Genomic DNA, 15,307 nt, shown 5'->3' with positions numbered 1-15,307 from the left:
TGTTGGCTTAAAAATTTGAAGGACCCGTCCGGCCATCCGCATGGCGGAGCCTTTGACTTCATGAGTTTAACCTCATTGTCGTCTAGAAATGTGGACGCACGTACACCGAAGTGGACTGCCTAGTTGGAGCCCCTAACGGGAAGACGCCAGAAGAGGATAAGGAAGATGCCTTTTTGGGATCGATAAGCGCCAGCGACTTCGGGCACCACCAGCGCTCCATCATTCAACAGAATCTCATCCAGCATCAGGAACGCAACGCTGCTTCACACCCAGCACTGCTGAAGCACGGTTTGTCCTCTTTGTGTGTGCGAATTGTACGCTCATGAAGAACTTCGCCAAAGACAAGAACGCGTACGTCCTCGTCGTTCCGAACATGTCCCGAGAAGAAAATATGCAGGCTTTGCACGACGAACCAACAAATGTACAGCTCGGGTTTACTCACAACGTTCGTCGAATTGAAGGTCAGTGCTACTGCCCAAGATTGTACGCCGACGTCGCACGCTGTGCGAAAGCATGCCATGAATGTCACCTACGAGAGACGCTCCCGGACAGATCAGCTAGAATTTTTGAAGCCCATATCACAACCGAGTACTCCATTTCTATACATTGGAATTCATCTCGTCGGCTCCTTCCGATCGTAAACATCGGGCTTCAAGTAGATCATTGTAGCAACAACCTACCTGACCCCTTCTCGATGAATGAGCGCTCTTGAGAGGTACTAAGGTTCAATTTGCAGCATTTTTGTGGAGCAGATGCTTTTGCGCTATGGCGCCCCATGCATTCTCATCACGGGTAGGTGAACATCATTTACCGCTGAGCTCACCGAAGCCATTCTGAACTGCCCTATTGAAAATATTGAGCGTGAATTCTGCGTGCCTATCTTTGCGTGTTTATTGCCACGCAAAATGCGACGATTGAACGAGGTCGCAGAACGCGAGACATATTTCACATAATTTGCGCAAGCCGAGCAAGCTCGCAAACGCGAGACATCTCTCACATAAGTGCGCAAGCCGCGTAAGGCTCGTACAGCAGGAGACATCCTCGCGTAATATGCGCAAGCCGGGTGAGGCTTCCAGAATGTCCGAGAGCCAAGGGTGAGTCCCAGAATGTTCAAGAGCCGAGTCTGGCTCACAGAGCACTAGACAGTGTCTAATGGAGTTACCATCATGATACCGATAATACCTTGCATGGCTGCAAGGCTCCTACATCACTGCTCAACACGGTACGCTAATGTACTGCATTAAGGCCTCCTCATCTGTCTGTCACTGCCTCATTCAGCATGCATGTTGTGAGATAACAAGCTTTGCAGAAACGGTGCTTCGTGGGATGGCTCTCATGTGTGTAGCATGCTTGCAAAAGGACATAGATAAGGTCACCTTAACTGGCTTTATTAATGCCACATCCCTCATGATGGGTGCCACACAGTGGCTAAACAATTTCTTCAGTTTCTCCAAGTCCAGCAGGTTGGCGTCTTGATACAGGTTCTCACTATGCAGCACCTGCAGAAAGGTAGGAGTATATGCAAAAAAATTCAGTTAATCTGTTTTCTGGAAATTCCAGAAAAGGGCACAAGTACTTCTTCCATTAATGAACCAATGATGATTTCGAAAAGTTTCAGGTTTGAAATACAGACACTGGAAAACCCGACTCAAGCACGCAGACTGCTCAGCATCAAACCTGCACAAAATCTAATAACCGTGTCACACAGGCATTTTGAAGGCTTTCAAATGGCTATTAACTCAACGGCACTTGAATACAGCTAAATGGGCATTTCCAATAGCCACTGAGTCCCTAGAATAGTGTGGACATCTATTAAGATTTTGAAGGCTTTTCAGTGGTAGAAATTTGCACTCAGACATGGAGCACTCGCAACTATACACTAAGGAATAAAATCAAAGCAATTTAATCGCTGAAAGAATACTCAACATGAAATGTACAACTTATTTCACTAAAAAAAAAAGAAGGCTAGCCACAAAACACTGCAGCAAGCATATTATCACTGTTGCCAATAGCACAAATACAATGAATACCACCTTTTCAAAACTGTGTGAGCACTACAACAGCTTCCCAGCAAAATTATCAACTGTGACAGTGGCGCCACAGCAGCTTGGTGCGAGATGATGAAATATCTCTACGGCGATCAAGTATTCTGTGTAGCAGTGGCATAACTCCCAAGATGAAGTGCAAATCTCGAAGCTCAATCTCCCACCTTAACTGTTATCTTTAAATACATATTTAAATTCATTGGAGCGTGCTGCAGAAGTAGGTGGTCAGATCATTCGAGAGGATACCTGCAAGGTATCTCAGGAGACGAAAGGTCTGATGAAGAAACGCCAAAGCATGAGGACGTCTAACTTCAGAGATAGAATAGAACTAGGAGAGCTATCGAAGTTATTTATAAGTGCAAGGTAGCCAACATAAGAAAGTTTAACATGGAGAAAACCTAGCATGCTCTAAAGCATGGAGGTAGCCTAAAATCAGTGAAGAGAAAACTAATCACAGGTAAAAACCAGATTTATGCGCTAAAAGACAAAGAGGGCAATGTCATAAGCAATATGGATAAGATAGTTAAAGTAGCCGAAGAGTTCTGCACAAATCGCTACAGTAGTGAATGTAATCAGAACGTTACGGAGAGAGGCAGTAGAGCATAGCAATGGGACATCCCGCCAGTAACGAGGGAGGAAGTAAAGAAAGCCTCAGGAGCAATGCAAAGGGGTAAAGCAGCTGGTGAGGATCAGGTAACAGCAGATTTGTTGAAGGACGAAGGAGAGATTGTGCTAGAGAAACTAGCCACCCTGTACACGCTTGCCTCGTGACCACGAGCGTATCAGGAGCTTGGAAGAATGCGAACATTATTTTAACTCATAAGAAAGAAGATGTCAAGGACTTGAAGATTTACAGACCAATCAGCTTACTATCCATTGTCTACAAGGTATTTACTAAGGTAATCACTAATAGAGTCAGGACAACCTTCGAATTCAATCAACCAAATGATCAGGCAGGCTTTCGTAAAGGATACTCAACAAGAGACCACATTCATGCAATCAATCAGGTGATAGAGAAATGGGCAGAATATAACCAACCCCAATATATAGCCTTCATTGACTACCAGACAGCAATTGACTCGGTGGAACCACAGCTGTCATGCAGGCATTGTGGAATCAGGGTGTAGAAGAGTGTTATGTGAAAATATTGGAAGATATTTATAACGACTGCACAGCTACCATAGTTCTCCATAAGGTCAGCAATAAAATTCCTCTATATTCCGAGTTTTCTAACACCACCATCATTTTTTGGCACCGTGACCATATCATACAAGAATGTGAGACCTACTGCATACCTAAAGAAAATATGTGTGTAAGCCAAGCATCAGCCGTTCTATGCAATAAGAAGTCTAAGTGAAAAAGATTCGATGTAAATTAGAGAAAGCCTTGCCATTTTTGTACTTCTGCTTCTATGACTGCTTGCTGGATTTTTTTCTTTAGTTGGAAGCATTCTTCCATCCCTTATCTCTATACACTATTCCTCTGCCAAATGACTGAGTAACCCAAATAGCAATTCCTAAGTAGGGAGGGGGCCTTCCACAGTGACCACACAGGGGCCTTCAAGTTCTTGCAGCAATCAAAACATCCCTTTGTAACACTGGCCTTGAATGCACCACTATACTTTTGTGGCAGGGCAAATACTTATACAATTTATGTTTTAAAACCACACAGAAATCCACAACTGCCATTATGAAAACAACCTAGTAATGTAACCATAAGCGTACCTGGCCAGCATGATCAGCATGGAAAGGCGCACAGCTTGTGTGCAGCTCCTAAAATGAAAGCAAATTCACATGATTAATTGCAATTTCCACAAAGACATTCTTGAAAAATCATGTTTTTGCACCACTCAGCCTCAAGCCTGCCTTCTTGCTCCTGCAGCAATGAGGCAAATCTGAGCACAGCTTGGGGTGAGCTGGTGGTATCACATTACGCACCTGACACTACGTGCATCAATCCATTTGTATGAATGAATTTCAGAATGGCGAAGAAGACACACAGACAGGAAAAAATGGTGGGTGGATGAGATTAAGAAGTTTGTGGGGATACAGTGGCCGCAAGTGGCAAAGGACAGACAAAATTGGAGAGACATGGGAGAGGCTTTGCCCTGCAGTGGGTGTAGTCAGGCTGCTGCTGCTGCTGCTGATGATGATGATGACAGCCTGAGCACACCTACAAAGTAAAACTGTGATCTCGACCCAGCAGCACTTTACTGTGTTGAAAGAGAACAGGTACAATTGAATTACTGCATTACCTTGTTATTATCATTAAAAAGTACAGGGCTCTAAGGACTTCCTAATTTACATCGAAACGAATGGGTTACAGTGAACTTTCACGGATTACACTAACAGGCACTGAAAATCCAACACAGCTGCCCAAGAGAATATTAGGCAGCCGCGCTAGCCTTCTTTTGCGCTATGCTACCTGATACCAGATTAAAATTCCAGAGCAATTTACTCATACTCTAGCACTGGGATACGTTATGCCCCAGACTGACGCAGCTGTCTTACTAAAGGCAGAGAAGCTTTCAGTGTGGGTCATGTGTGCTGTGGCGTGAACACATGCACAGCATCGCCTGCTACCATTCAAGTCCTCTGTGTACACAAATGCAGGTGCAACAGAAAACCCACATCACAAATTTGGCTAGTCTGGTCGGCCAAGCATGGGCCAGCTGATAGCACGAAGCAGCAGGTGCGACACATACCATCATCATCAGCCTGACAAGGCCCACTGCAGGGCAAAGGACTCACCCATGTCTCCACATTAACCCTGTCCTTTGCTAGGTGTGGCCACCATATCCCCGCGAACTTCTTCATCTCATCCGCCCATCTAACTTTCTGCCGCCCCCTGCTATGCTTGCATTATTTTGGAATCCACTCCATTACCCTTAAGGACCAGCGGTTATGTTGTCTTCCCATTACAAGCCCCGCCCCGGCCCATTTCTTCCTCTTAATTTCAAGTAGCATGTCATTAACCCGCATTTGTTCCCTCACCCAGTCCGCCCCCTTTTGGTCTCTTAATGTTAGACTTATCATTTTTCTTTCCATAGCTCACTTTGCTGTCCTTATCGTTTGGCACGTGTTTTTTTCTTTGTAATAAGGCATAAAGTATTATACACGGATTACCACATGGCATCCTCCTATGACCGCTAAATAATTTATAATCAAATTTCTTTCTCCTGCTGTATTTGTTTCGGTTTCGACAGCTGAATGATGGCTGTGACTTCAAAGCGAGGTTATTGGTCACGTGAGGCATGAAAAACTGCAATACAATTGGTACTTCTGGCTCTTAAGGAATGCTGGCGTCAGCGCTGTAGCGAATTAAAACGATGAAGCAGCGATTATAAGTGCAGTTTTTCCACGCCTCACGTGACCTATAAGCTCTCTTTGATGTCATAGCCATAGTCAAATTGTTCACCGAAACAGGATGGCAGAAAAAGTTGATTATAAATTATTTAGCGGTCTCACACGAATACCAGATGGAGATTCATGCACAGTAGTGTCTTCCGCATCATTATAGAGAAGAAAACATGCCACCAAGATTAGGTGTCTATACTCTTTTAAGCTGAACTCTCTTCATTAGCCTCCACGTTTCTGTCCCAAAAGTGAGAAACATGCAGGCTAAAGAAAAGATTTCAGCTTAAGTACCAAAGTGGCTCTAATCACACGATGAAGCGGAAAAACTCTCGACAATTGAACAGAGAACAAATAGGAATTCCAACAAAATTTTAGATTCTTGTAAGGCTATCAAGCATTTCTGAATATTGTAAACTGCACTTTCACACATACAGTACGCATGTATGCCAAGCTCACATTCAGTAGCCCTGTTTACCGGCTGTAATTATCACGGTCTGAGCTCAGTTACAGATTTAAAACCAGCCAAAAGATGCAACACAGGAAAAGAGAAGAAAACAGGTTGGACTATCAATTGAATTTTTTGTAAAGGAAAAGAAGGCTCGCATGAAGATGCGCCACACATGACTCACACCAGCGAAAGGCAGGACAACAAATAACTGTCACTGATATACAAGCACGTCATCTAAAAGAGAAAATTCTTTCCGTTGAAGATTGACTAATGGCTTCGCTACTCATACAGCCGTTGCCTTGGAGATATGCATCAAATACCTTACAGATTTGTTTACCACTTCTATACACCACTGAAGTGTCACAGAAATCAGGCGTACATACTGATGGGTCATCTTATGATTTACACTCACGACATTGGCACTGTAGTGCCAGATTAGAAGCTGCCTTCCCCCTAACGAGTTAGTGCTCACTCAGGAACACATTAAAGACACCTGCACATATCCCTGAAGTAGTTTCTTGCACAAGCTAGCGGAATGTGATAAACCACTTCCTGCAAGTCCTGAACCTAGTTTTATGGGATACCATACTGCTATCCCGGTTTTTAACAGCAGTGCAAAGGCCATCAACACAATGACTGGCGCAAAAATTACATTTAATAATTTTCCCGCCACTCGATTTGAACTCATGAAGTCTACACAAAGGACTCCATGATAACCGTTCTGAGGTGAATGGCAGTTCAGCCTAGCCTCTGGAATCTGTGCCAAAAAAAAAAACGGAGTCAGCGCATCGCAATTTACTTCCGAAATCAGCCGGTGCTGATGAAAATTGTATGTTTTGCTTTCTCTGGCTTATAAAGCTCCACTTTCAGAAAAAGTGTCGTCTTTGTGGTTAGGATGCGGAACTTCATCATCACAGGTCAACTTCAGCTTGCCATCAGTGTCCCTTTAATGCCTCAAAGTTGAACAATAGCTCCATTCATAGAGGAGGGCTGTGCATAAATTTCGACCACCAAAGATTCTTTAACATGCACTGACATTGCATAACACACGAGCAAATATGCATTTCGCCTTGTCGAAACGAAGCCACCACAATTCAATGCCGCGTCTTTGGGCTCAGTAGCCGAACACCAATGCAGTAGGCCACAGCAGCAGGTGAAAAACAAAAGAGAGCCCTTAATAGGCAACCTAACTTGCCAAAATCAACATAACGAGGTGTAAGGGTTCGGTAGCGTTCGCGGGGGTCATCAGAATGCGGCTGGGGTGCTCAAAGCGAAGCGTCTCCTTTCTTGGAACGCGGCCGCTCGCGAACGCGCCGGCAGGTATACGGGTGTCCCCCCACCCGCGGTACTGATTCGCACACGTGCTGGCACGGATGTCTATTTGTGTTTGTTTTTGTTTATTTAGTGGTAGAGAGGGTGGTTTTACCTTGTTGAAGCCGGAGGGCTGGACATGCCCTTGAAGAACCAATCATGTTGAGACCGCAGCATGATTGGAAGCTATGGAATGTGGGCCGGGCCTTTAGGGCTTTAAAACCGGGCCCCGGAGCTGGAAGCGGGGTTCTGCGCTAAGGTCAGATGCAACGCATCTTCGGCAACGCCGAGCAGGGGCCTCCCCTAGTATTAGCCAGATCCACCTTTTTGTTGTTTGTCTTTTGCCGTTTAATTTGTCTCGAGTGTCTAAACTTCTATACGCTGTAAATATCTGTACATAAACCTCAGTTATTGCCTTTTTTTTATCCCTGCGTGTCAACTGATCACACGAGCGTCTCTGACGTGGCACCCCTGGTGCGAAGAGCTTCAGTTCGAGTTACCAACCGTCTCTGGCGGTGCACCTGTAGTGCAAAGAAGAAGAAGAACCTGATCTTTACTGGCGCAGTCGACAGGATCCTGCGGCCATCGGAAGACGGCGCAGGAAGAAGACAAGGCAGGGAGAAAGGTGACGACAAGGCGACAGGTCAGCGATCGTGAACGGACCTGCGGAGACACGGCGGCAAGGACGCAAGGACCACGGCAGTAGTCCAGCGACGCGGGACTGCGTCCGGTCAAGGAAGCAGCGCGTCGGGAACTCGACGATCACCGGCGGCGGACCAGCGGCGTGCGACAGCTCATCGCAGCGTCCGGGGAAAGTGGCGGTGGACCCCGACGCCAAGGAGCTGGCAATGCGGATCGACGCATCGAAACCGTGAGTTTCCTTGGTCGCATTGTTCACGTCCCTGTGTTCGAGCCGATAGGACATCTGAGGGGTACGGAAGGCGGTATGGAGAGCTATCCAAGCCTGCCCTCACTTGATGTGAGGTACCAAGTGGAATTAGCGAAGGCGCGCTTAGCGTACTTTCAGGCTGAACTTGCGAAAGTAAATGGAGGAAAGGCGCCACTGTGCGAGGAGAAACCTCAGGATGTTAAGTGCGTCTTGGAGGAATTAGAAGCAAAGCGCCAGCAGCTAGCGCTGGAGCTCGCTGAGCTCAAGGAGTCTAAGAGAGCTAGTGAACTAGCGAGGGACAACTACTCCGAGTCTCGAGAGGCGAGGCCGCCTGTGCTGGAAGACAAAGGAATATACCTGTCAAGCACAGGTCAAGAAAACAGCCAGGCAGAAGAAAAGAGGGAGCCAGCTTTCCACGAAAGTGCAATCTCTCGTGAAGAAAGTATCGTGACGGAACGCAGCGTCGCGGTAGTCGAGGCGGTGAACGCGCACTCCGACGATCCAGCTGCACAAGTTAGCTCAACCCCTAATGAGACCAGGGACGCGGACGCGAGTTCAGGATTGTTGGAAGTCACTCTGACAATTCCGAAAACGCAGTCCCAAGCAAGCTGTGAAAAAGAGCATTTCGTGCAGCAGGAAACGGTCGGTGAGGACAGACGTCAGATCGGCGAGCGAGTGAAAGGAGGAAGTCTGGCGTCGCCGCAACCGCACACTGTGTCGGGTATGGAGCATGAAGTGCCCCGTAGCGTTTCTGGTGGCAAGAGCCCTTCATCCGAGGCAAAGAGCGGAGGTGGGCCTGTTGGGCCGACCGGGCAGAACGCCGCGCAGATGAACGCACCCGGTGTGTGCCCGACCAGGTCAGTTGAGGACCCGGAAAGGTGTGGCGACTTGCCGCAAGGCAAGCCCGGGTCAAGTGACTGTCAGGAAGCTCATGGAGCCTCGGAGTCAGACTATGCCACGGGGCCAGCGGGCGCTGATCAAGCACGGAGCGGCGGTTTCAAAGTTTGCTCGTGCAGTAAAGGTGCAGATGACCCCGGGCGAGGTGGAGTGGCAGGAGGCAGGTGCGTGGTTTTCACGCTGAAAGTCGATGCGAGGAACAGTATGTTCCGTGCTAGAGGTCGGCGTATCAAGTGTAGCGAGACTGGCTGTACTGCTATATTTGGACGGGCCAGGGGCTATGCTCTTTACGCACCACGCGTGTCGTACTGGTGCGCCGGAGAGAGAGTGCTCTCAAGTGCGTCGCATGGTCAGAGATTTTCACCTATCGATGACCAGGACGTTTTTGATCCTGGAGGGCACCGTCTTTTCAGTTCACGCCCCGCTGTGGCACCAGCCTGACGAGCATAGTGGCCATTAGGTGTTAATCGTGTCGAATGAGGCACGTGTGGGCTCGAACGCGCACAGGGACGCTCGGTGCGACTAAGGAGGCTCACGTGGCCCATATCAGTGCTACTGAACGCTCTAGTTGTGAGTGTCGGTGTGTGTGTCGAGCAGGACGCGGGTGTGCATGCTGGTGAACTGGGTGCAACGCACCAACTTGGACGCGTGTTACGGCGCACGGCAGGCATGCCACCGTGTGAATTTGTGGAATTTGCTGATGTTGTGTGTGCATTTTGCATTTTGTTTTTGGTTTTGGTTTTGTTGGTGCCAGCGCTGGTGTAGCTGCGGTATGTCACCCACAGGGTGGTTTTGTGACCCGTACCGATCCCTTTGTTATAATTCTAAAAGTGGCATTTGAGCCCTTTGTAGAATCTTGGGAAGGGCGTGTAAGGGTTCGGTAGCGTTCGCGGGGTCATCGGAACGCGGCTGGGGGTGCTCAAAGCGAAGCGTCTCCTTTCTTGGAACGCGGCCGCTCGCGAACGCGCCGGCAGGTATACGGGTGTCCCCCCACCCGCAGTACTGATTCGCACACGTGCTGGCACGGATGTCTATTTGTGTTTGTTTTTATTTTGTGGTGGAGAGAGAGCTCTATTTTACGGCAGCTGGAGGGCTGGCCAGGCTCTTGAAGAACCAATCATGTTGAGAGCACAATATGATTGGAAGCTATGGAATGTGGGCCGGGCCTTTAGGGCTTTAAAACCGGGCCCCGGAGCTGGAAGCGGGGTTCTGGGCTAAGGTGAGATGCAACGCATCTTCGGCCACGCCGAGTAGGGGCCTCCCCTAGTATTAGCCAGATCCACCTTTTTGTTGTTTGTCTTTTGCCGTTTAATTTGTCTCGAGTGTCTAAACTTCTGTACGCTGTAAATATCTGTACATAAACCTCAGTTATTGCCTTTTTTTTATCCCTGCGTGTCAACTGATCACACGAGCGTCTCTGACGTGGCACCCCTGGTGCGAAGAGCTTCAGTTCGAGTTACCAACCGTCTCTGGCGGTGCACCTGTAGTGCAAAGAAGAAGAAGAACCTGATCTTTACTCGAGGGGTCACACAAGTAGCAGTGGACTAGGAAAATAAAAGCTACTTGTGTCGGAAGATGTCTTCAGTGCTTACCTCAAAAGCCTGCTTGCTTGCTGGGCATCCTAGCACCAAGTGAAAGGCTGGCACAGCCATACTGGAGAGCTTGGAAGAGGCATTGCTGGTAAAGCTATGTGGAGATTGCTGCAAGGTAAAAAGACACATTTAACAGCAGCACAGTGCAAAAAATGGACTAGAATCAAGCATGTAAGGCAAAGTGCAAGGCACAAAAAGGAGCCGGTCGCAGAATGGAACACAACTGTTTAACCACATTTCGAAGTGGGCCAGGCAACAAGAAATTCATAACCACGGCAGTCATTCACAACCTAGCCTCAGACGAGACATCACTTGCATATCGATATCCAGCATCGTTTCTACAATACATGCCACCATTCAGAAGAACAGACCACAGCAGGACGATATTTTCAGTAGAAGGCTGGTTTGCTTCAAATTCTGCATGCGTCCCTCAATTTGAAATCTGCCATGATTAGCAATGATTTCACATTCTCAAAGGTATGATGAATTAATAGTGCCAATTGCAGAAAAACCACACTTTTTCCTTTAACATCAAATAAGGTATTGGAGAGGTACCTCAGCATATTTAAGTCAAAGTCAGATTTATTTGCGCCATTGGTTATAATCATGAAACAATCAAGTTTATTCTTCGTACATATTAAAGGCTCAATTATCCTTAAATTTCACTGCAACTTCGGGATTTAGGGCAAATGGAGCTAGGGCACCTGTGTGCATTTTGCAGTTGTTTGTACCATTTCAGCTCCGAGCCAAAGTATGAAAAAGCGAATGCCAAAATAGAGGCGAAAAACTTCAGAGCAATTTGTTTTTATCTCACCGTTCTGCTATTCAAGGCTCGACTACACTGGCTCGGCTATAAGTACGAACGCAGCTGGATCATATGGAGCTTCGTACCTTAAATACACAATTTATAAAAGTACAAGTGAAATACAAGTGAAAGAGGAGGAAGCTCAATCCAAACGCATACAGCTGAATCGCAGTCTACGTAGTTAAACTGCTCGAGCGCTGTTACTTCAATTACAGCGTAACATGCGGCGAGAATGTAAAGCCCGGGCCGAAGATCTATTGGTGGGCACATATTCCATTCTCGGCGAGAGATGAATGGCAGTACGGCGGCAGTACGGCGCCGATATCGTGCACCCCGCGATCGGATCAGCTGTGCATATTTGCATGGCATACTGACCATGACCGTGTGACCACTGACACTACACGCGCATTCATGCCCGTGTGCCGCCAGCAAACAACCTTTCAGCGCTGCGTGCTGCCGCGATACGCACTGCGTCTTCGCGTCTCTGTACTAGCTGTGTTGACGTGGCCAGTTGTGCGCAAAGGCTTTGAAATAATGAACAGGTTCGAAGAAAATTAACTTACCCCCAAGATGCGAGATGTCACCCGGGTAGTGGTCTCCCACCAGCTGCTCCGCCATGGAGGAAATGAGCCCCACCGTCCGCATAGCGTTTCCAGTGAAGGCGCGCAAAGGACGACGCGCTATCCGTCGAGCCCGCTGACGCACGCTATAAACACAGGTTTACTCAGCACCTTACCACGTTTTCGTACATCGCACCAGCGAATTTCACTGCTGTCGGCACATCACATATCGGAAGAGTGACAAATGCTCATGCCAGCGATCGTTCACGCCCTCGGCACCACAAAGGACCACGACAAACGTAGTAACGCTGACCGCGGCCCGCCATGCTGTCCCTCCCCAGACGCTGCGTTCGTTGGCTAGCGCTTCGGCCAGTTCCGGCTTCCTTCGACCCGTTTAGAAAGGCATCGCCTCCAGGCATTCCTCCAGGTCGTCTCTTTCGGGCTCTATGCTTTTGGGCAGTGCGATAGCAAAGAACTAAAACCAAATGAAACTTTCGTTACAAAAATAATTAAGTTCTTGTGCACATATTAGCATTAAAAACTTGAGAAATTTGTGACGCATGGACGCATTAATATGCGTGTCGGTACATTCGTGCGTGCGTGCGTGCGTGAGTGGGATGGTCTAGCTCGTCAAATCCAAAGCCTATCCGACATGCTGCATGGTTTCTGAGATCACCGCCGTGAGCTTCGCTTGTTTTTCTCGTGCTGCTGCTGGGCTGTCTTGCGCGCCGCTGTTACTGTGCTGGAATCGCAAAAGAAGAAGGATTACCGGTGTGTGCTGCCGGTGGGCGCGCTCTCATCCAAGAGTAGTAGCAGCTCCCAATTAAGCGATCCGTCGGGGCATATGTGCTATGGATGTCTGGTCGACAACGATAATGAGGTCAGCAGTGCGGTGCCGTCGTTTGATGAGTCGAACCTTTCGGCCTATTGCACTGCTAACTTCGTTGCAAAAATGCCTGGCTCATAAGCAGCGACAGTGGCCATTGTTTCTGTGGTGTGTTTCGATTACAAGACGGCGCCCTTCTACAGTGTGGCTTCCTTGGAAACTTAGTCGGCGGTGTGCCTGCAACACCTGTCGCTGTCAGCTCAAACTGACCGCCTGCGAGCGCTGCCTTCTTTTGCGATGTGAACGGTGACGGGACACTTACTGCCTGTGGCCGGAGCTTATAGCAAAAGCGAAGAGTGTTTTGTGTGAAGGTTTGACGAAGTGCGTGTGTCAGTCTGGACCCTTAGCAAGTCATACGAGATGCGACATGCAAAAGTGGTCCACCAGTCGCTTCAGCAGAAAGGAGTGCGGATGTTTTTTACGTTACTTCAATCGAGAACTGCCCATGCAAATATTTCAACTCGTCCCTTGCCTAAACAGCATAGTAAAGAAGCTAAAGCAACAAAACTGCTGTTTCCATGCTGTATATTGATTCCGCACTCGTGCTAGAGGTGGGAAATATGTAGTAGTTATTGGCGGAGTTACAGCCTATGAAGCACGTGCAGCTTCCTGTAATTGCAGGTTAGGATATGTGCCTTACTTGGTATTGACTTTGTAACCAGACATAGCCATCTGTCAACTAAAAGAAATTTTCTTGCTATAGGATTCTGCAGCATTATGTATGCTTCTGGACACTGAATACCGGGTGCGTCACCTCTCTTGAAAGCACTCAGATTTGTGTACTTATCAGTACGTTTGAGATGAGAAAATTTTATCAGCTTCTTTTCTTTATTTTATAATTAGCTACACAGCATGTCGCAAAAAAAAAATGTTTTAAGGAAAAGTATTTCAGTTTAGAGTAGAACAGTTCAACAAAGTTGTTTTGGGCATTCTGGTAACTTCAAGATGGTATCTGATGGTTGCATACAGACGCGCAAGTCAAACCTCAAAGGGCATCAAACTTAACAGTACCGCTGAGCTTATCCTTTCGTGCTTTTTATGTGTGTGTAGATCACCTGGGGAAGTTCAGTATTGGATGTTGGATTTCATAGTTCTGCTACAACTTTTATCTTCCTTTCTACACATGAAACATGACTGAACTCGATTACATTCCCCAAGCAAATACCTGACGCCTTACAAGCGTTCCTTACTGTGCACAGTTGTCCCAGTGCATTATATCCACTCATGTGCAGCACACTGTTGTGTTGCTCTTGGTCTCCGAATGTGACTCTCAGCAATATGACGGAATAATAGCACATCCAGATGGTCTTTGTGGTAGTGCAAATTTCAAAACAGATTGAAGAAGAATGAAGAGTGTGATACTTCGTCATGCATCATGCAATGCTGGTGCTAATCAGGCAACATGTGTGGTATATATACTTCGCACATTTGAGATTCATTGGATTTGTTCTGGAGCCATACTGGGAATTAATTAATCGATCTGTGATTTGTCACTGAATTTGAGAGAGGGCACTAATTTCTGAACTTTTGACACCAACTGTGAATTCAAAACTGTCTTTTCGTGTAGGCTTACATGGCCTTTTTACGTGTATGTAAATTTATGCTAATGACTTTGGAAATTGCTTTGGAAATGGTTTTGGAAATTGCCTCGTAACATTCCTGTTACAGCTCACAATTCGCTTTCTGCACGTCATGTTTGATTGAACCTGATTATATCCCCAAGCTTGTTTGTTGCACCTAACAAACACTGTTGCCCTTTCAGAGTTATTCCATTGATTGACTCCTTTCGAATGCAAGCAACAAATGGTTGTGTTGCTTCTGATTTCGAAATATGGCTGTCTGCATGACGGGCAACAACATAAGTGCTCTGGATGGCTTTCATCATGCATCTATAAGATATCTGTAACTTTCAGGATTGGTTAAAGGAAGAACTGAAGGATGCTGTAAGAGTCATTAGCAGCTTGTTTTTTACATTATTTTACTATAAACTTGCAATGTTGACAAGCTCTTGCTCAGTGTGCATGTTGTCATGTACAGGTCCCTGCAGTATCCAAGGAAACCATTTTGCACTAAAAGATAATTTTTTGGTTATTTGTTTGCTGAAGTTGAAAATGATTAATGGGTACTTACGCCAAGACGAAAATTATAAAACAGCAAAACGTGAGCTTATTGCTCATTATTGAGAAGTAATCATTAACTGAATGCTCGAACCTTGTTTGCTTTCACCCTAAATGGGCCTTTACAGTCTCAACAAGTTGCTACTAAGCAAGCAAACGCACACATGGCCACACGCAGCCTCACTGAGCTTGCTCAGTACGCACATAAGCACGCACAGCTTCGGCAAGCCCCCTCTCAGCACGCAGACGTCCACGTACAGAGAGTTCTCCACGAGAGTCCACGATTTTTTACACGCAAAGAGTGTGCGTGAACGTCTATCAGCTCACAGTACGCGCATATGTACACACAGGACGCACAGAATGCGTACAGGTAACGCACAATTTCTGCGCATTTGTGTGCA

General features: G+C 47.0%; 1 protein-coding gene across 2 annotated transcripts; it reads right to left on the bottom strand.

The window, feature by feature from the left end:
• Positions 1-849: 849 nt before the first annotated feature.
• On the bottom strand, positions 850-15,035 carry LOC149356242 (uncharacterized). 2 transcript variants are annotated; one of them, XM_089584147.1, is made up of 4 exons: positions 11,907-15,035; positions 10,539-10,646; positions 3,770-3,817; positions 850-1,499 (listed from the first exon to the last, which is right to left on the bottom strand). In XM_089584147.1, exons 2-4 carry the CDS (start codon positions 10,596-10,598, stop codon positions 1,275-1,277), a joined length of 333 nt encoding a protein of 110 aa, XP_089440273.1. In that variant the 5' UTR covers positions 10,599-10,646; positions 11,907-15,035; the 3' UTR covers positions 850-1,274. The 2 variants fall into 2 exon arrangements, with proteins under 2 accessions (XP_089440273.1, XP_089440274.1); XM_089584148.1 differs by lacking the exon at positions 3,770-3,817.
• Positions 15,036-15,307: the final 272 nt, after the last annotated feature.

Source organism: Amblyomma mixtum, chromosome 3, assembly GCF_055824585.1.
Source record: "Amblyomma mixtum isolate Tamu chromosome 3, ASM5582458v1, whole genome shotgun sequence".
In the NCBI taxonomy this organism is placed as follows: Eukaryota; Metazoa; Arthropoda; class Arachnida; order Ixodida; family Ixodidae; genus Amblyomma; species Amblyomma mixtum.
This window is presented reverse-complemented; position numbering and strand designations above follow the sequence as displayed.

Excerpts from the sequence above, each read along its gene's own strand:
- LOC149356242 (XM_089584147.1), bottom strand. The coding sequence starts at position 10,598 with ATGGCTGTGCCAGCCTTTCACTTGGTGCTAGGATGCCCAGCAAGCAAG. Across the intron at positions 3,818-10,538 it reads CAAGCAAGCAGGCTTTTGAG|GAGCTGCACACAAGCTGTGC; the intron begins GTAAGCACTGAA and ends CTTTCATTTTAG. Across the intron at positions 1,500-3,769 it reads ATGCTGATCATGCTGGCCAG|GTGCTGCATAGTGAGAACCT; the intron begins GTACGCTTATGG and ends ACCTTTCTGCAG.